Raw genomic sequence first — 21,848 nt, forward strand, 5'->3', positions numbered from 1 at the left:
ACACAGTGTGTTCTTTCTGACAGGAATCTATGTATCAAGGGCCTGAATCTTATGCAACATCTTTTTATCAAAGGCTACGGGAACATTATCAAACAAGAAGATGAATTTAGGTGGGACCATCATCTTAACCATGTTAACATAACCATAAATTGTCTGGGGTAAATTCTTTTATCTGAAGAGCAAACTTTTGCCCTCTTTAATAGCCCTGCTTAGGTTGATCTCTGCTAGGTTCTCTAGGTATTTCACTACGTTAATATCTAAGTATTTAATACCCTGATTCCTCTCACATCCAATCCAGTAAAATTCTACGCAATTCCCTTCAATTCATCTTTATTTACTTGTTACCCTGAAAATCGACCACAACCTGCAACCTCCTTTTGTATTTAAGGGTATGATTTGTTGGAGTCTGATGCAAATAAGATGCATATAGGACTAACTTCTCTGTGAGCCCCCCATGGCTGCTAAAGGGAACAATAGAGCTATTCAACCTGAGAGTTTGTGCAAAGGGCTCCATATATCAGATAAATAGGAGGGGGAGGGCGGGCACCCTTGTCTTGTCCCTCTTCATAATAGTCAGATAAACCCTCATTATCAAATATATTTGCCCTCGGGAAACTATACAACATCCTTATAACCCTACAAAAGGTATCTCCTAGCCTAGATGTTCTAGTACCTCTGCCAAATATGTCCATTTAACGTGTTCAAAAACCTCTGACTTCATTTAAAGTCTGCAAACTTAAAAAAAGAAAATTGGCACTGTGTAATTTGGTTTGTGGGTTCTGTAAAGGATACGGCCTAGCTGGAGGCTGTGCACAGTAGAATGTGTAGCCACAGCCAGAGATTGAGTGTAGCGGGCTCTTTGGCTATGGCTGGAGGTTGTGTGTAAAGAGTTGCGTGGGGGAGGGGTTGATCTAGACCAGAGATCTTGCACAAAGGAGTGTGTTGGCCACAGGAAAATCGACAACAATTTACAGAAAAAAACAGTACGACTAGTCTACTGGTGCTCATTTGACCAAATTATATGTTAATAAAACGTTACAAATTCCCTCAAAAAACACATTAATATAATGACATTGTCGTAGCAATGCAAATCCTAAAAAGCGCTGAAATTACTTAGTTATAGTTAGATGTTCAAATCTTAACTCATCACTCTCATGCACTGCACATGATCTCACACATGACATCATGGATGGCATCTTCAGTAACTGTTGAGCTCCCGTATGGGAGATTGAGTTTGGGTTGCCTCACCTCTATCATCGCAGGAAAATTGAAAAGTATATTAAATTTGGAATCTTTCAGCATGCCAGTACATTCCATTGAGGGAGATGTGTTTTTATTCTGTGCTTGCCATAAAACACTGAATAATAACAATGGCCGAGATGGTTTGGACTTTAGAGTTGGTAGGGTTGGTATGTGACAGTTAACTCTATACCTTAAATCACATATTACTCTCCCACACTCCATTACTTCCTGGTATCTAGCAATCTCAATTCACACTGCAAATCTCTTAACATATTCAGAGGCAAAGATATAAAATGCAAACATGTTCTTTTCATGATATGGCCCTTTGTTCTGAAGCTGGATATGTTAGATTTCTTTTGTTGACACAGTCAAGCTAGTCATATTAAAGGCTGCATCCCCTCCTCCATTTAAGTCCAGTTTACTATACATCCTTTTTTTTTTAACCCCTTCGCTGCCAGGCCTTTTCCTCTCCTGTGCCACGCCCTTTTTTGGCTATTTGGGGTAGTGCGTGCTGAGGCCCCTGTAACTTTTTGACCACATAAGGTATCCACGCCAAATTTGCGTCCTTTTCTTCCAACATCATGGGGATTCTAAAGGTACTCAGGGTTTGTGGATTCTCCTAGAGGGGTTACAGAAATGAGCCAAAATACAGCAAAATTTTGTTTTTTTTTCGGAAAAATGGGAAAAACGGGCTGCAAATGAAAGCATCTGGGTTTTTCCCTGCAAATGTTATCAAAAAAGGGTTTGTGGGGTTGAAATCACCATTTTCCCAGCTTTTCGGGGATACCAGACTTTTGTCAGAAACCCAACATTTTTTACACAGTTTTGGCATTTTTCTGGGACATAGCCTATTTTTGCTATTTTTTGTGCTTTTGACCTCCTTCCAGTTAATGGCAGAAATGGGTACAAAAGCAATAATGGATCCTGGAAAGCTATACATTTTCAAAAAGAAGACAAAATTCTGAATTCAGCAAGGGGTCACTTGTGCAGATCCATCAAGGTTTTTTTTAAAGAAACTAACAGTTAAATATAGGATAAATTGAAAATTAGTTGAAAAAAACAGCATTTTGTGTCAACGTTTTCACCTGTAACTTCGTCTAATTATGACAGCTCTTTGAAAGCAATATACCATTACATCCGCTGGGCATTACTGGTTGTGGGGATATATAGGACTTGTAGGTTCACCAAGAACCCGACGAACCCAGAGCCAAAAACTGAGCAGCAACTTGCAATGTTTTTTTATTATGTACCGGGTATATAGTAATTATTCTGTAAAAATGTGTACATGGAAAAATCGGTATGAAAGACACCTATGTATTTCTGAAATGGGAACAAAATATAGAGTTTAGAAACAGTAGATATTTGCACATTTCTGAAATTAGGAATACTCATACTAGCATGAGAATTATCAGTCATTTTTTAGAATGACTTCGTTTTTACACAATATCTTTCATTTGGAAGGCAGAAATGCATCGAAAGTCAATAGATAATAACAGTTCCTTTACAAATCTGAATTACCCTAAGTCTCCCGATAAAAATGGTACCTCACTTGTGTGGGTAGGCATAGTGCACGTGACAGGAAACGGCGCAAAACGCAACGTGGTCACAACTCAATATCGCAGTGAAAATGTACCCTTTTTTGGCAAAGTGCCTAGCTCTAGTTTTTGAACCCTAGCTCTGCGGGCACCTTGGGAACCCTAGCAAACCTATACATTTTTGAAAACTAGACACCCAGGGGAATCCAGGATGGGGTGACTTGACTGCCTCCCACCAGGGTCTGTTACCCAGAATCCCTTGCAAACCTAAAAAATTGTCAAAAAAAACACATTTTGCCCACATTTCTGTGGTGGAAAGTTCCGGAATCTGCGTGGATCCACAAATTTCCACCCACCCTGCGTTCCCCAAAGTCTTACGAGAAAAACGGTACCTCACTTGTGTGGGTCGGCCTAGTGCCCGCGACAGGAAACGGCGTAAAACGCAACGTGGTCACACCTCAATTTCGCAGTGAAAAATGACCCTTTTTTGGCAAAATGTCTAGCTGTAGTTTTTGAACCCTAGCTCTGCGGGCACCTTGGGAAACCTAGCAAACCTATAAAGTTTTGAAAACTAGACACCCAGGGGAATCCAGGATGGGGTGACTTGACTGCCTCCCACCAGGGTCTGTTACCCAGAATCCCTTGCAAACCTAAAAAATTGTCAAAAAAAATACTTTTTCTCCACATTTCTGTGGTGGAAAGTTCCAGAATCTGCGTGGATCCACAAATTTCCACCCACCCCGCGTTCCCCAAAGTCTTACGAGAAAAACGGTACCTCACTTGTAGGGGTCGGCCTAGTGCCCGCGACAGGAAACGGCGCAAAACGCAACGTGGTCACACCTCAATTTCGCAGTGAAAAATGACCCTTTTTTGGCAAAATGTCTAGCTGTAGTTTTTGAACCCTAGCTCTGCGGGCTCCTTGGGAAACCTAGCAAACCTATACATTTTTTAAAACTAGACACCCAGGGGAATCCAGGATGGGTGACTTGACTGCCTCCCACCAGGGTCTGTTACCCAGAATCCCTTGCAAACCTAAAAAATTGTCCAAAAAAAGACATTTTCCCCACATTTCTGTGGTGGAAAGTTCCGGAATCTGCGTGGATCCACAAATTTCCACCCACCCAGCGTTCCCCAAAGTCTTACGAGAAAAAAGGTACCTCACTTGTGTGGGTCGGCCTAGTGCCCGCGACAGGAAACGGCGCAAAACGTATCGTGGACACACCTCAATTTCGCTGTGAAAAATGACCCTTTTTTGGCAAAGTGCCTAGCTGTAGTTTTTGAACCCTAGCTCTGCCGGCACCTAGGGAAACCTACTAAACCCACACATTTCTGAAAACTAGACCCCCTGGGGATTCCAGGGAGGTATGGCTTGCGTGGATCACCCAACGTTTCCTTACCCAGAATGCCCTACAAACCTCAAATTTAGCTGAAAAAATCACATTTTCACCCATTTTTGTGTGGGAAAGTTGTGGCATCACCAGGCTGACACAAATTTCCTACCACCCAGCATTCCCCCGGGTCTCCCGATAAAAACGGTGCCTCACTCGTGTGGGAGGCCCAAGTACCCGCGACAGGCAAGGGCCCTAAACGTAGTGAGGCGACATGAAAATTGCCTATCTCCAAACGACCTGGTTTTGCAAGGGGGGTCACTTGGGTTTTTGACCTGGTGCTCGGCGGCCACCTAGGGAGACCTACCAAACCCACACATTTCTGAAAACTAGACACCCGGGGGATTCTAGGGAGGTATGGCTTGCGTGGATCCCCCAACTTTTCCTTACCCAGAATGCCCTGCAAACCTCAAATTTAGCTGAAAAAATCACCTTTTTCACACATTATTGTGGGGGAAAGTTGTGGCATCACCGGGCTGACACAAATTTCCTACCACCCAGCGTTCCCCCGGGTCTCCCGATAAAAACGGTGCCTCACTCGTGTGGGATGCCCAAGTACCCGTGACAGACAAGGGCCCAAAACGTAGTGAGGCGACATGAAAATTGCCTATCTCCAAACGACCTGGTTTTGAAAGGGGGGTCACTTGGGTTTTTGGCCCGGTGCTCGGCGGCCACCTAGGGAAACCTACCAAACCCACACATTTCTGAAAACTAGACACCCGGGGGATTCCAGGGAGGTATGGTTTGCGTGGATCCCCCAACGTTTCCTTACCCAGAATGCCCTGCAAACCTCAAATTTAGCTGAAAAAATCACCTTTTTCACACATTTTTGTGTGGGAAAGTTGTGGCATCACCGGGCTGACACAAATTTCCTACCACCCAGCGTTCCCCCGGGTCTCCCGATAAAAACGGTGCCTCACTCGTGTGGGAGGCCCAAGTACCCGCGACAGGCAAGGCTCCAAAACGTATTGAGGCGACATGAAAATTGCCTACCTCAAAACGACCTGGTTTTGCAAGGGGGGTCACCTGGGTTTTTGGCCCGGTGCTCGGTGGCCACCTAGGGGAACCTACCAAACCCACACATTTCTGAAAACTAGACACCCGGGGGATTCCAGGGAGGTATGGCTTGCGTGGATCCCCCAACGTTTCCTTATCCAGAATGCCCTGCAAACCTCAAATTTAGCTGAAAAAATCACCTTTTTCACACATTTTTGTGTGGGAAAGTTGTGGCATCACCGGGCACGTGATTCGCCTGGGACATTGCACTTTTGAGACTATACCTTTGAGAAAGGCAATTAGCTGAAACGCGTCAGGTGGTTTCTATCCTCTTTGCCTACGCCAATAGAAATAAAGCTAATGAATCCAGTAACCGGGCTGTGACAATTCTTCTTGGTTGCATTAATTACGGGAAAGGCTGTCTCCCGTTCGTCACGGCCACCCTGCAGGGTCGGGGGCCCCCGACGACAGCATCTTGTGAGGATGTATTTAGAAGGGGGGCATGACCCGCCCTCACCACCACGAGCCTGAGGATTACTGGCGATATTTGTGGAAGGAAGAGGGAAAGGGAGCCGAGTGAGTCTGATGCCTTTGCTCGGCTGGTACTGGATCAAGCGTTTATCGATATTGAAGGGCAGTGAGGAACGCAATGAGTGCACCAGCAATCCCTGCAGTTGCCATACTTACCTGGAAATATCTGGATGGGGTGAGCGAGCAAAGATTAACATCATTGTGATTTTACGAACATTTGCAGCTTCCACCAATGCATTATGGATACTGTAGTGCGGCAAGTAAAGGGCACGTGATTCAACTGGGACATTGCATTTTTGAGACTATACCTTTGAGAAAGGCAATTAGCTCAAACGTGTCAGGTGGTTTCTATCCTCTTTGCCTACGCCAATAGAAATAAAGCTAATGAATCCAGTAACCGGGCTGTGACAATTCTTCTTGGTTGCATTAATTACGGGAAAGGCTGTCTCCCGTTCGTCACGGCCGCCCTGCAGGGTCGGGGGCCCCCGACGACAGCATCTTGTGTGGATGTATTTAGAAGGGGGGCATGACCCGCCCTCACCACCACGAGCCTTAGGATTACCGGCGATATTTGTGGAAGGAAGAGGGAAAGGGAGCCGAGTGAGGCTGATGCCTTTGCTCGGCAGGTACTGGATCAAGCGTTTATCGATATTGAAGGGCAGTGAGGAACGCAATGAGTGCACCAGCAATCCCTGCAGTTGCCATACTTACCTGGAAATATCAGGATGGGGTGAGCGAGCAAATATTAACATCATTGTGATTTTACGAACATTTGCAGCTTCCACCAATGCATTATGGATACTGTAGTGCGGCAAGTAAAGGGCACGTAATTCACCTGGGACATTGCACTTTTGAGACTATACCTTTGAGAAAGGCAATTAGCTGAAACGCGTCAGGTGGTTTCTATCCTCTTTGCCTACGCCAATAGAAATAAAGCTAATGAATCCAGTAACCGGGCTGTGACAATTCTTCTTGGTTGCATTAATTACGGGAAAGGCTGTCTCCCGTTCGTCACGGCCGCCCTGCAGGGTCGGGGGCCCCCGACGACAGCATCTTGTGTGGATGTGTGTATATATATATATATATATATATATATACACATACAAATATTTTTAAATTGAACAGGTAATCAAATAATAATATTAGATATATTTAAACGACATTGAAAAATACGAACATTTGGAAATAATACTTCTACTATACCCACTCCAGTCTGTGCAACAGTAGGGAAAGCTTTGGACGTCAGAGGGGTAAGATTTTCTAGTCCCGCTCCAGTCTGTGAAGCAGTAGGGAAAGCGTTGGACTCCGAAGAGGTAATATTTACTATTCCCATTACAATCTGCGCAACAGTAGGGAAAGCATTGGACTCTGGATGGGTAAACTCTACTATTCCCACTGCAGTCTGTGCAACAGTAGGGAAAGCATTGGACTCCGGAGAGGTAATATTTACTATTCCCACTCCAGTCTGTGCAGTAGGAAAAGCGTTGGACTCTGGAGGGGTAAAATTGACTATTCCTACTCCATTCTGAGCAACAGTAGGGAAATTGTTGGACTGTGGAGGGATTAAATGTATTATTCCCACTCCAGTGTATACATCAGTAGGGAAACCGTTTGACTCCGGAGGGGTATCATTTACTATTCCTACTCCAGTCTTGGCAACAGTAGGGAAAGCGTTGGACTCCGGAGGGGTAACATTTGCTATTTCCACTCCAGTCTGTGGAATAGTGGGGAAAGCATTGGACTCCGGAGGGGTCCATTTAATATTCCCACTTTAGTTTGTGCAACATTAGAGAAAACGTTAGACTGTGGAGGGGTACAATTCCAGGAAGGAAAGAAGAACGTGGCCGCCTGGATGAAAGACAGCTGCCTGAAGCTCAACTCTGAGAAGACCGAGGTCCTCATCCTCGGACCCTGCACTTCTGCCTGGGACAACACCTGGTGGCCCTCCACCCTCGGAAACCCACCCACCCCTACAGACCACACACGAAACCTCAGCATCATCCTCGACTCCTCCCTCTCCATGGACAGCCAAATCAACGCCGTCGCTACCACTAGTTACAACTGCCTGCGCATCCTCCGTAAGACCTTCAAATGGATCCCCCCGACTGCAGAAGGACCGTCACCCATGCGCTCACAACCAGCAGACTGGACTACGGTAACGCCCCATCTGCCGGAATCAACAGAACCCCTTCAAGACAAACTCCAAACCATCCAGAACGCCGCAGCCAGACTCGTCCACGGGAGACCGCGTCATGAACACATGAACCAACACCTACGAGACCTCCACTGGCTCCCCATCAAGAAGAGGGTCACCTTCAAACTCCTCACCCACGCCTACAAATCCCTCAACAACATCAATGAGAAAGTATCCTTCCACATACCCAAGAGGAACCTCCGCTCTGCCGACCCCGGCCTGGCAGATATCCCACGCATCTGCAGCAGCAGAACTGGCGGGAGAGCCTTCTCCTACATCGCAGCCAGGACCTGGAACGAGCTCCCTGTGAACATCAGACGATCCCAGACCCTGCTCATGTTCAGGAAGGACCTCAAGACCTGGCTCTTCGACTGATTCGGAGCGGCTCAAGCCCCCCCTCCACCCCACCCCAGCGCCTTGAGACCCTCACGGGTGAGTAGCGCAATTTAAAAACCCCTGATTGATTGATTTAATTTACTATTCCCACTCCAGTCTGTGCAAAAGTAAGAAAAATGTTGCACCCCGGAGGGGTAACATTTACGTATCTCACTCCAGTCTGTGCAACAGCAGGGAAAGCATTGTACTCCTAAGGGGTAAAATATACTAACCCTACTCCAGTCTGTGCAACAGTAGGGAAAGTGTTGGATTACATTTACTATTCCCACTCCAGTCTATATAGCAGCAGGGAAAGTGCTTCACTTCAAACACATAACATATAAGAAACATAACCCGTTTAATTTCAAACAAATTTAAAACTCTTAAAATTACCTTTATTAATTAAACAAAATTTGGATATATAGATATAGATATATATATATTATGACCCAGTAGAAGGCTACGGCCGAAACGCATAGGTCTGCTTAGGGGTTTACATGCACCTTGCACTTTGCGTTTGACAGCACAAAAAGAAAAAATGGAAGCAATTGAAGTATGAAAATAACCTGTTTCTCTAAGGATTCCTGTTTGCCGTCCTTCTGTTTCACCTTGAAGTATTGTGAGAAGCAAAGCATTCTTCAGGAGATCTGTTGATATATATAGATTTATATATATATATAAGTGTGTGTGTATATATATATATAATCTACTGGCGGTCACCAGTAGATAGTTATAGTTAGGACCTATTTTCCATAGGAAATCCGCAACATTCTATTCTCAATAAGTCTGGCGCCGGTTGACGTATCCTGGCAAAATTTTCCAAACTTTTGGCCAGCTCCGCTCTGCTCCTACCCTGAAAGTTTCGTGGTGATTCGTCAAGCGGGGGCCGAGAAAAAAGGGGGCTCCCAAAACGCGCTTTCCCCATGCAATTTTCCATAGGATCTGTTGTCGCAGCTACAGCCCGAACCGCTGAACAGAATGACACCAAATTTGGCAAAGAGGTAGTCCTCAGTTCAGACTCGTGCCTTTTGCATAAATGGTGTGAATCCGTTCAGTTGTTCCTGAGAAAATTAGAGTTAAAAGTACATAAATATCTATGGCCGGGGAGGATCCGCGGACCCTACCCGCACCGTGAGCGCACCCTCCCCGAACCGAGCGCGCACCCTCCCGATCGCGCATTGAATACTAATTGGCCGTCGAGTGTCTATCTACATTCGAAACCAGGAAACTGTTGGCGGCCATTTTCTGCCTCGGTAGAAGCGAGGCTGAAGAAGCAAGGGGAATAAGTGTGTAAAACATATAGAGGGGGCAGAGTGGAAATACTCTGACCCTCTAGAGGTGCTTAGGGGGTCCTAGAAGGACCCCCTAGGGCCCCCTTTGAAACAAAAAACGGCGAAATGCGCGCACAGTGCGCGCATCCTATCGCGTTGGGTGCACGGATTCTCTCGCGTTGGGTGCGCGGATCCACGGAATTTTAAATTTTTTTTTTAAAAGTCAAGAAATCATTGGTTGTATGACTACTTTCTACACGGACTTTTAAGACTAGTTTAGAGTTTGTCTCCAATTAATATTCACATGAAATACATATATATGTTTCTTTAAATGTTAAATACGTCGCGGGATCCGAGCACCTACCGCGTCATAGACGCAGATGACGCATCGCGGAAGCGCGTAAACATCGAATTACATACATCGAACGTGTCGCGTATAGGCTGGGAGTCGAGTATCGGTCGCATTGCAATCGCGCACTAAACACGTACCCAACGCATACTGTGCGCGGATGCTTCGCGTAGGGATCGAGAACGGTGCGCATAGGGTACGCGGATCCAAAAACATTGAAAAAAAAGGTGTAAAATAAAGTTTTGAACATATAGTTAAAGAAATAGTTTTAAAAATCTTTTAAAAAATTGAAAAACCCAATAAAAACAAATAATATTTTTTATTTTTTTTTAAAGAATTAATTAAATAAATACATTTTAAAAATGGTGATAAAAAAGAATTTCAAAAAAACATAATTAATGAAATCGACACACTGAAATTGAAAAATATAGGAATCCAATGAAAATCATTAAACATGATATATTTAGAGATAAGTTATAGATAGGAATTAGCATATAAAAAACATTTGAAATTCACTGAAAAAAACATAGATTTCATGCACGTTATAGTTAGGAATTGGCATTTAAAAAACCTTTGAAATTCACTGAAAAAAACCATAGGTTTCAGAGACGTTATAGTTAGAAATTAGCATTTAAAAAACCTTTGAAATTCACTGAAAAAACCAAAGGTTTCAGGGGCTTTATAGTTAGGAATTGGCATTTAAAAAACCTTAGAAATTCACTGAAAAAACCATAGGTTTCAGGGGTGTTATAGTTAGCTGGACATTTCTCTCGTACAAAACCCTAGAAATTCCCCTGTTATAGTTAGTTCAGCTAACTATAACTCGCGCCCCCGCAATGCACTGCTGATGATGTCACATATTACATCACTCATGACATGGTCAGTGACATCACTGATGACATCTCAAATGACATCACTGATGACGTCATCCAGTGACTGTGTGTTTCTGTATGTTTTATATATTTATAGTGAAAGGCCTGTGGAAGAATGAGTGGGTGTACAAGTGTGTGAATGGATGATTTTCTAGGTGCGTAACTGACTCTATAAGTGAGTCATTAAATGTATCTTACTGCAGACTAGTGACTAAACTGTGTGAATGTCTGTATGTGTCTGTGTGTAGGTGTATAAGTGGCTGCATGGTTTTGTGAATAGCTATATGAGTGTCTATGTGGGTTATTGATTGGTTGTCTGAGTATCTGTATGGGTGCCTGAGTGTTTGTGTGGGTAGGGTGTGTGTGACTCTATGCATAGATGTGTGAGTGGGTGATTCTATGGGTGCATGGTTTTAAGAGTGCATCTGTGATGAACTGTATGGTTGAGTGAGTGTATGTATGGGTGTGTTAGGGATTGAATGTATATCTCAGTGGTACAGGTGTGACTAACTACATATGTGAAAGGCAGTATATATGCGTGTAAGAGTATATAAGTGGGTACATGTGAGAGTGTGTGATTGTGAGAGTGGCTGTATGGATGAGTGTGTGCTTGTATCAATGATTGTATAAGAGCGTAAGAATGTGGTACTATTTTTATGAGTAAGTGAACTTGAGTATGTATAACTGCATAGGTGAGTAAATGGGAGTGTGATTAATTATTTGCATGACTGACTAGGTGTGAGAGTACCTCTTTGGATGATTGGTGGTGTGTGAGTGTCTATGTAGGTGTATAAATGCATATGATAGTCTTGTACAGAGTGACTGTAAGTAAGAGTGACTGTACAGGTGAGTGAGTGGAGGTGTATGTAGACCTAAGAGTTAATGAGTGGGTATGTAGTTATTGGTATTGGAGTATCTATGGTTTTGAGAATGGACGTCGGAAATTTTGAGTTGGTGTATCAACGGTTAAATTAGGGTGTGAGAAGATGCAGTAATTTATCACATGGATGATGTCATCAGTGATGTCATTTGAGATGTCATCAGTGATGTCATCAGTGATGTCACTGACCATGTCATGAGCGATGTAATATGTGACGTCATCAGCAGTGCATTGCGGGGGCGCGAGTTATGGTTAGCTGAACTAACTATAACAGGGGAATTTCTAGGGTCTTGTACGAGAGAAATGTCCAGCTAACTATAACACCCTTGAAACCTATGGTTTTTTCAGTGAATATATATATATATATATATATATATATATATATATATATATATATATATATATATATATATATATATTTACACATACATATATATATTTACACATACATATATATGTAACTTTTTTTTCAGTGTATATATATTCACAAAAAAAAACAAAGGTTACAGGGACGTTATAATTAGGCTCAGGTTTCACTTGTACAAAACCAGTCAAATTCAGCAGTTATAGTTAGCTGAGCTAACTATAACTTGTGCCCCCGTAATGCACTGCCTATGACCTCACATATTACATCACTCATCACATGGTCAGTGACATCACTAATGACATCACTGATTACATCATCCAGTGACTGTGAGTGTTATTAAAAGATTTATGAGTGTTATATATATATATACATATATATGTATATATATATATTATCTACTGGCAGTCGCCAGTAGATAGTTATAGTTAGGATCGTGTTTCCATAGGAAATCTGAAAATTCTATTTTGAATAACTTTTGCGCCGGTTGAAGAATCCTTGCGAAATTTTCAAAACTAATGGGGCGCTCCGTTCAGCTCCTACCCTGAAAGTCTCGGGGTGATTCGTCAAGTAGGGGCCGAGAAAAAAGGGGGGTCCCAAAACACGTTTTCCCCATGCATTTTCCCATAGGACCTTTAGACACAGCTACAGCCCGAACGGCTGAACAGAATTACTTGAAATTTGGCAGAGAGGTAGCCATAAGGTCAAGGAAGTGCCTTTTGCAGGTCTGGTGTAAATCTGTTCAGTATTTCCTGAGAAAATAGCATTTAAAAGCATATCAATATCTATACGCGCGCAGGGTGCACGCACCGTGTGCGCACCGTGCGAGCACCCTAACATGTGCGAGCGTCATTCTGATTGGTGGTTACATGTTAGTCAACGTTCGAATCGGTCGAAATCAGGAAGTGTCGGCCGCCATTTTGTTTGTTTTCAGTGCGAGAGTGAAAAAGGAAGGTGGCGAACGTGAAAAGGGGGCAGGGTAGAGAGTTCCTGACCCCCTAGCCTTTGTCAGGGGGTCCCTGAAGGACCCCGAAGGCAGAATTTAAAAAAATATATATATATTTTAAATCGCGGGGGTGCGCGCACGGTGAAAACCCAAAATATATATATATATATATATTTTTTTTTTATTTGCGGGGGTGCGCGCACGGTGAAAACCAAAAAAAATAAAAATAACATTTTAATACGTAGTTTATTGTAAAATAAATATATTAAAAAAATAATAATACATAAATAAATTAGCATTTAAAAAACCGTACAAATTCACTGAAAAAACCATAGGTTTCACACACGTTATAGTTAGCAATTAGCATTTAAAAAACCTTGCAAATTCACTTAAAAAACCATAGGTTTCACACATTTTATAGTTAGGTGGATATTTCACTCGTAAAAAACCAATGAAATTCCCCCGTTATAGTTAGTTCAGATAACTATAACTCGCGCGACCGCCACTCTATCACAAGGATGATGTCATCAGTGATGTCATGAGTGATGCCACTGACCATGTTATGAGTGATGTAATATGTGACGTCATGAGCAGTGGATTGCGGGCGCGCGAGTTATAGTTATCTGAACTAACTATAACGGGGGAATTTCATTGGTTTTTTACGAGTGAAATATCCACCTAGCTATAACATGTGTGAAACCTATGGTTTTTTAAGCGAATATATATATATATATATTACCCTGTTAATTTTGCCTTTATTTTTTCTTTTTAATTGACTAGGCTAAAATGGCCGACACACAACGATTGATTTGCTGTAATCTATATGATTAGTCCTTTGTTGGTTTTGCTCACTTTCCTTCTTGTCCAATGAAGACAGTTATTATTTATATGTGGCTTTTTCAATGCATTAACTGACACTGACGAAGGCCAGGGTGCCGGAACGCGTGTGTCAGCTTTCCACGGAGAGTGATGAATAAAGATTAAGTTTTGGAAAACGAGCTCGGAGTGCGCTTCACGTTATCTTGGGAGACGTGGTGTTTTTGGAGATATATATATATATATATATATATATATATATACATATATATATATATATATATATATACATATACCAAGGTGTATTAGTGAATCAGTGGGCGTATGAGTACCTGTATGGATGATTCAGTGGGTGCACATCTGACTGTATAAGTGAGTGAATAGGTGTCTCAGTGAATGTATGGGTGAGTGACTGGTTGTGTGAATGTTTGTATCAGTCTGACAGTTGTTATCTAAGTGGCTGTATGTGTGTGTGAGTGGGTACATGAGTGGCCATATGGGTGAGTGACTGGTTGTCTGAGTACCTGTATGGGTGACTGAGTATCTCTGTGTGGGGGTGTGGGACTGCCTGTATGGATAAGTGAGTGGCTGTATGGGTTAGTGTGTGTGTGTGTGCATGTGTGTGAGGGGCTGTATGGATGAGTGAGTGTGTGTATGGCTGTGTGAGTTAGTGGATGTGTCAGTGGTAAATGGGTGAGTAAATGGGTATGTGAAAGGCAATATAGGTGATTGATGGGGTATTTGAGGGACTGTATGGGTGAGTAAGAAAATGTAAGAGTTGCTCTATGGGTGAGTGTGTGCTTGTGTCAGTGACTGTATAGGTGAGTTAGTATGTTAGTATGTGTTAGTATCAGTGTCAGTTGTCATGTCTTTTAGGATAGTCCCTTCATGTATACCTCATTTTTACATACATTGTCCCATCCTTACGACAATAACGATTCTAAACATGTGACCTTTTACCTAGTAGCTTGCTCCTGTCTCTTCGACACCAGGCTCTAAGTATTCTAGCATAATCCCTGTACCTGACATAGGTAAACATGACTCTAAATATAAAGATGTGTGCTGTTCCTAGCGGGTGAGACTGGAAGAAGGAGGCCTACTATAAACTAGAAGTCAGTGAAATCAGGAGAAACTTCCTCCTTTAGGAAAAAGACACTCACACATCCAGCCAGCTAGATGTCATGCTTCATCATCAGGTCTGCTCCGAATCGGGGCGGCGCTGCAATCCCCGATCGGCGCCCTTATCGGGGCCTTTTGATGGAGATCTTTTTTCCTTTAAAGCTGGTTGGTGTAGTGCGGGTGAGGGCCCTAGGTGAAGTGTGTTCAAAAGTGCAATTTTAAAACAAGTAGCTGGGGCCCAAAATACCAACATTTAATCAACAGGGTCCCACTCTTGACTAAAAATACAAGGACGCGCCTCCCTATTGCAAGGTAATAAGGTTGGCGCTATAAGAGGTCAACATGTTTCTTGCTATGGTTAATTAAACCGCAATTCATCAGGACAAAACAAAAAGAAAGTTCACACACTTACTGGTAGTGATAGCACCTATTTAGCACTTACCCCTGATACAGCACCCTAATAAGTGGTTACTTAAGTTGGAGAAAAACCTATATGTACCCCATAGTGATGCGTAAGGGACTCCAACGAATCAGGGCCGGACTATAACACTGAATAGTACAGTGTATTCTTCCCTTTTTGCAGGAAACGGCTGCTCCTACCCTTCGTCCGATCCGATTCGGTAAACATGACCCCAGGCATGGCAGATTTATTCTGTATAAGTGTCACCATTTTGTTTCATCCCTGCCCAAAAGCCAGCTGGGCATGATCGCATTTCTTTAGAAAAGCATTGGTGATTGTTTTCAAAACATTTATTATTTTCTTTCAAAACATCCACGATTGTTTAAAAAACATATTGATTCTAGAAAAAACCCTGGAGTGACCACTTTAGTATAAAAGACCCTCACTCCCCCTACAAAATAGAGGAGAATTCCTTTCAAGCTGAGACAGGGTCCTGCATGCTGAATCTTTGACATGCAGCGGTCTGACATCCTTTGCGGGCTGTCATCCTCGCCGCAGACACGGGGTCCTTCGCTCTAAACCATCAGGTGAGGGGGCTGGTTCTTCCCTAGGGGTTTCTTGGCTACAGATACACATAGGTACACGCATATACATGCTACACCCACATACTTAGGCTAGGTACATTTAGGCAAATTACTTAGGGCACGTAATTTAGGAATATGCAAGTGCTACTGTTTTTCTCTGCACTGCTTATGTTCATCTTATTAGCACTATGGTAGAAATGTATCTACTACTTACTATATTGGTACTAGCAATCCCTTTCGTATGCTTCTGTCTCCTGATTATCGCAGCACATTTGTTTTACACAAGATAGTCGCTGGACCTATAAATACTTATTGAAACGTCCTAATCTCCAAACTGTGTATTTTCTGAGAGAAAGTAAGCACAAATGTCAATGCGAAACGTACTGTACTGTTTTCCGTGATCCCTGAGGAATCAGGGTTGTCATGTTCAGTGGTTGCCAGAGACTACCACTGTAGAATACAGGGGGGGTGGTAGAGGCACTGTAGAGCTAGCTGGTCTAACGGGTGACATATCCTGTGGGGGTGTCCGGAAGTGGTTGGGACAGCAAGCCATTAGTTTAGTTCATCCAAAACGCGCAGGTCCTGGGGGACTCCAAGGAACTACACAGCACAGTGGATAGGCCCATCAACACAAGTGGGTTACCATTTGTATCAGAAGAAATGTGGGAACGTAGGATGGTACGAATTTTGTGAATCTCCACAAGTTCCGGGATTTTCCCTTATATAAATGTGAGAAAAAGTTTAGATTTTTGCCAAAGTTTGAGGTTTGCAGGGCATTTTAGATATGAAATCGTGTTTTATGCAAATCATTCCATCCTGAACTCCTCTGGGTGGCTGTTTTTCAAAAATATCTGGATTCAATAAGGTTTCCCTGGTCAGGGGCCGAGCCCTGGCCCAAAATTCACAGTTACCCGCATAACCAAAATTAGTCATTTTTCATGCCATATCACCTTTTGGGTTCTTTCTTGTTGCGTGCGATAGCCCCACCCACAGAACTTGGGTAGCGATTTTATCACGAAAAGTGTGGAAATACCGAATTTTAGAATGTTTGTTATTATCAGTTGAATTTCTCTACATTTATGGCTTCTCAGTAGAAGCAAAAGGTGCAAGAAAGAACACACTTGGCAAAATGCCCACTTAATCGCATGACAGTTCCGGTAACCCCAAATTAAGAGTTGTAACCACTATTCCTAAAGTCGGTATCTATGGCACATTTAGAAGAAATGCATAGGTATCCTTCATACACATTTTTCATTCATTATATTTTACCATATGAATTGCTGAAAATCATTATAAGCTGCAGCTCATTTGTTGGCTCTGGGTATTATAGGTTTTTAGACAAAATAAACACTATCTGTCTCTGCCACCAGCAAGGTTTGATGGACGTAACAGCATATAACTTTTGTAAATCGTCCATCGGGGTAAAGAATTATAGGTGAAAAACATTGTTAGCTATTACTATTTTCTCCTATTTTTTTATATGATTTTTTATTGTAATGATGATTAGTTTCTTTGGTAAAACTATAAGAAATCTACACAAATACCTCTTGCAGATATCAGGATTTTATCTAGTTTTAGAAATCTAAAGTTTTCTAGGTTCACCCATGAGCTTCAAATCTAATTCCACCACAAACTGCAAGTAGGTTGTAACCACAAACAATAGGAAACATGGACTACCACTTAACTAAATGCTGAAACTATGGTAAAAACAATTATTTGTGTTCTACAACTCTGCTTGTTTCTGAAAGCTGGGAAGATGTAGTTCTTTGCACAGCAAAAATGTTATTGATGCCATTTTTAGAAAAGAGAACATATAGTTACTTGCACAGCAAAAAAAAAGAAGATGGTTTTGTTATATTTTGGCTGTTCTGTCAGTTCCCTTTGGTGGAATCCTCGAATCTTGGGTACCTTGAGAATCTTCAAGATGTGGGGAAAAAGACAAACATTTGACCTGTATACCTTCTGTGGAAAAAAGTTCTGAATGCTTAAGATCAGAGTGCCCAAAATTCCAGAAATAGCTCAGCACTGGGGTGAGAAAGGCCTTACTAACTAAAGGATAAATACTCTTTATTAGGCCTGGGCGGAGCTAGTGGAGTTTCACTTGTGGAATTCTGCTGAGTTGCCGAACAATGCAAATTCAGTGAGCAGGCAAAGTATTGTCCAGCCACTCCTGATGAAGTTCCCTTGGATGCTGAGAATAGTTGGGGCCAAGAACTCTTATTGTCGCCACAAGTAAGTCCCCCACAGCGGGATTGCTGCGATGTCGCCCCGTTCCTTTTCTCAACCAAGCAACAATGGGTCCTCTGGTGCTCTACTGGTTGGGGGATGAAGTTCTCTTGGTTGCTGAGGGTCGTTGGGGTCACCTATTGTTGAGACTTGTAAGTTCCCAAGTGGGCTTGCTGAGACTAGGGGTGAGCGCACCGGTAAACTCTGCTCTGCCGGCAGATTGGCGGATTGTTTGCCGAACTCCACATTCCAAGCTAAGTGACAAAACTCTGCTGGTGGAGGGAGTTTACCGCCCACCTCTACTCTTTATTAAACTACACCATACTTCCAGGGGAATGTAGCTAAATTAAATATTCGTTGCTTCTGCAGCTATAAATATAAATACATAATGCAGTGTTGCTTTAGAATTGAAGCAATGGATGTGTGATTTACCACTTCAGCGGCAGCTTGGGGAAAAACCCAAGTTTAGTTAATATATGTCAGCAAAATACAAATCGTTGCCAATGTATAGAAAGATTAAGGGGGTCATTTGAAGTTTGGCAGAGCTGGACAGTATCCATATATGATTATCTCAACGCCTCGTCAAGACGTAGCGCTATATGAATGCTATTTCAATTTCAATTACTCCTGCTTGGCCAAACCGTGGTTTCCCAGCCTCTCCTGAAGATGGAGGAACCATCAGGTTTTGCAAAGCCTCAGCTCCGCATTCTGTAATTAGATCATATCAGTTAATATTTAGGGCTACTTTTGCTATTGATTTCTTTGTTCTTAAAAACTTTGAGTTTGCATGTTTAATGAAACACGTCTTAAACTAATATTTTTCTATTCAAACAGACAGAGAATTTGATCCAAATAAACACTGTGGAGTATTGGATCCTGAGACTAAGAAACCATGCACAAGATCGCTCACGTGCAAGGTAAGGTTTTGACACTTACAATCAGATGTCAATGGAGATATGTGACACTGAGAATGATGCTTATTTAAAGTTGAAAAAAAAGAATTTGAAGAAAATAGGAGAATTTGATATTTGCTTGTGTCTTTCCAGTATCCTTCTATATGTAGGAGGCTTGCTACATCTTTGTTGTGGCTATAGGGAGTATGTTCAGTGTGTGTGTTTTGAGTACGCCGCTTGCAGATTTCACCACTGTGCTCACATCACTTTAATCAGCTCACATCATCCCGTGTCAGGTACTGTGAAGTGATTCTTCCCAGTGAGAAAGTTTATAAGAAGTTTATAAAAACAATTGTGAATGGGAAAAAACTCTTTCTCTGTTAAAATCACACAGGCTGCAAACCAAAGCAAAGAACTTTTCAAAACAGTTAAAGAGTTTTCTTCTCCCAGCACGGTGGCAAGGCCGTTCACGCCGACTGAGGCCTGGACGAACCACCTAGCCTCCTACTTCTACGAGAAAATTTAAAAAATTCGAGACACTTTTTCTTTGCTGCCCCAGGCCGTCGGTGCAAACCAAGCTGTCGGCTCTCTGCCCATTTGGCCAGAAGGCCCTCAGCTTTTGCAGTTCCCTCCTATACCCCTGGAGACATCACTGGATATCATGAAGACCCTTAAATCAGGTTCACCTTCTGACCCTTGTCCAGCCAAAGTGCTGGCATCTATAGCAAAGGTTATTAACCCTACATTAAACCGGCACCTAAATGCCTCCTTGGAGTTGGGGACTCTGCCTGACAGGTGGAAGAAGGCCAAAATTCTCCCCCTATTAAGAAAAACCTTGGTTAGACCCTGAATCAGCCACCAGTTACAGGCCAATATCTCTGCTTCCTTCCTTCTCTAAAGTCCTGGAAAAATATGTCAACAGTGTTATCACATCATATGCTGAAACTAATCAAATCTTCCATCAGAGCCAGTCCGGTTTCAGGTCAAACTTTAGCACTGAAACAGCGCTTCTAGAAGTCTCAGAGACCATCAAGGAGACTCTAGATAAAGGTGGGAAGGCCGTGTTGATATTATTGAACTTATCTGCGGCTTTCGATACCGTGCCCCACGATCAGCTCCTTCTGAGACTTCAAGAGTGCGGCTGCGCCGGCACGCTACTTCGGTGGTTCTCCATTTTGAAAGACCGCCAAAAAACGGTCCGGCCTCTGCCCTTTGCAGTATCCATTCCCGTTCTAAAGGTGGGGGTCCCGCAGAGCTCGAGTTTGAGCCCCACCCTCTTTAATCTTTATATGACCCTCCTGGCTTATCTAGCTGAAGCCCATGGAGCCAAGATAGTATCTTACACGGACGATACACAACTACTTTTTACCTGCAACAAGGAGGCAGTCTTTAGAGGAGAAGAGATCAGCTCCTGCTTCGCTGAGGTATTTTCCTGGCTCCAATCACATCAATTGAAATGTAATTCTGAGAAATCGGAGATGATGCTTTTTGGCTTCCCTATAGATAATATCTGTCGAAATTGGTGGCTCCAGGATATGTCTTCCCCTACCTCCTCAGTCAAAACGGTAAAAAACTTAGGTGTCAGGCTTGAGGATAATTTATCTATGAACTCCAAAATTCAACCTGTAGTTGCTTTGGAGTACTCAAGATGCTCAAGCAGTTCCTTCCTCTGCTGTTAGTAGCACACAGACATATTGTGGTCCAGGCACTAGTTACTTCTAAGCTGGACTACGTCAATGTTCTGTACTTGGGTATCCTTGAATACCTGTTGAATCGACTACACGTAGTACAGAACGCAGCGGCTAGGACGATACTCATGCTTGGCCCCAGAACTCGGATGTCCTCCCACCTGAAGGCTATGCACTGGCTCCCGATCCGCAAGAGGATAACTTTTAAAGCAATGGTTTTGGCCTTCAAAGCACTCCATGGTTCGGGGGCCCCATATCTTAGAAATACAGTCCATTTTACCACCCACCTCGTGCTCTGAGATCCTCGGCGCTTCATCTAGCACGTATTCCTAAATTCCATCGGGCACGAATAGGGGGTCTTTCTTTTCAGGTGCATGCAGCGCACCTCTGGAATAGTCTCCCTCCAGCACTTAGACTGACACAGGACCTTCTGACCTTTAGGAAGTCATTAAAAACCTGGTTATTTCTGCAATAGTGTTTCATCTCAGCGAGCCTAGTCCCTTTTTGTCAGCCACGAGCAGGATGTTTACCGCCGGGACACTCAATCAAGTAGCCGTGCGCTCTATAAATCCCATATAACATAACACAACACACATTGGGTGTTAGGGGCTTTAATAGGACACATTTGGCTTGGGTTGGAGGGTGAAGAGTGCTTGTCCTCATGGTATGTGGTGTTTTTACCTATTTTTGTATGGACTTGGAGACAATATATACCGTGTGAAATTTCAGAAAGAGCAGAGTTTTTCGTTTCATGCTCATTCAAATGTTGTTGAAATTATTTGTTTTGGAGAACGTGATTTATTGTAGTTTTGGTTTCATTTATGTTACATGAATTGTGTGTAAAGAAACGCAGGTATGTAGTGACGGACCAGGTCTGCTTTCCTGTGATGTCATGGAAGGCCCTGTTGCCCTGGCTTCAAAGGGTGGCAGTTGACGCACCTGGGCTGAGCTAACTGTAACTTATTCTCAGGTGGGTCCATCCACAATATCCATCAAATGTATTTAATAAACCTACTCTATAATCTGCATGGTGTCTGCATGTCTCAACAATGGGCCACATCATAACAAGCTATAAAACGCTTCCTGAGGGAGTAAATAATAAAAATTAGAACACTGGAATGTTGGGAGCTCCATTGAAGACAACGATTCAGCAGCAGCCTACAAAAGCAGGTATAGGAA

The 21,848-nt window shown here is 42.9% G+C and overlaps 1 protein-coding gene across 4 annotated transcripts in view; it reads left to right on the top strand.

Moving 5' to 3' along the window:
* The window catches only part of ATXN7L1 (ataxin 7 like 1), a 226,305-nt gene that overhangs the window by 72,051 nt on the left and 132,406 nt on the right, over nucleotides 1-21,848 (top strand). For all 4 annotated transcript variants that reach the window (XM_085654144.1, XM_085654142.1, XM_085654141.1 and 1 more), the window contains exon 4: nucleotides 18,923-19,005. In XM_085654144.1, the coding sequence (XP_085510270.1) occupies nucleotides 18,923-19,005 (83 nt within the window). The remainder of the gene's footprint in view (nucleotides 1-18,922; nucleotides 19,006-21,848) is intronic.

This window comes from Triturus cristatus, chromosome 4_1 (assembly GCF_964204655.1).
Source record: "Triturus cristatus chromosome 4_1, aTriCri1.1, whole genome shotgun sequence".
Lineage (NCBI taxonomy): Eukaryota > Metazoa > Chordata > Amphibia > Caudata > Salamandridae > Triturus > Triturus cristatus.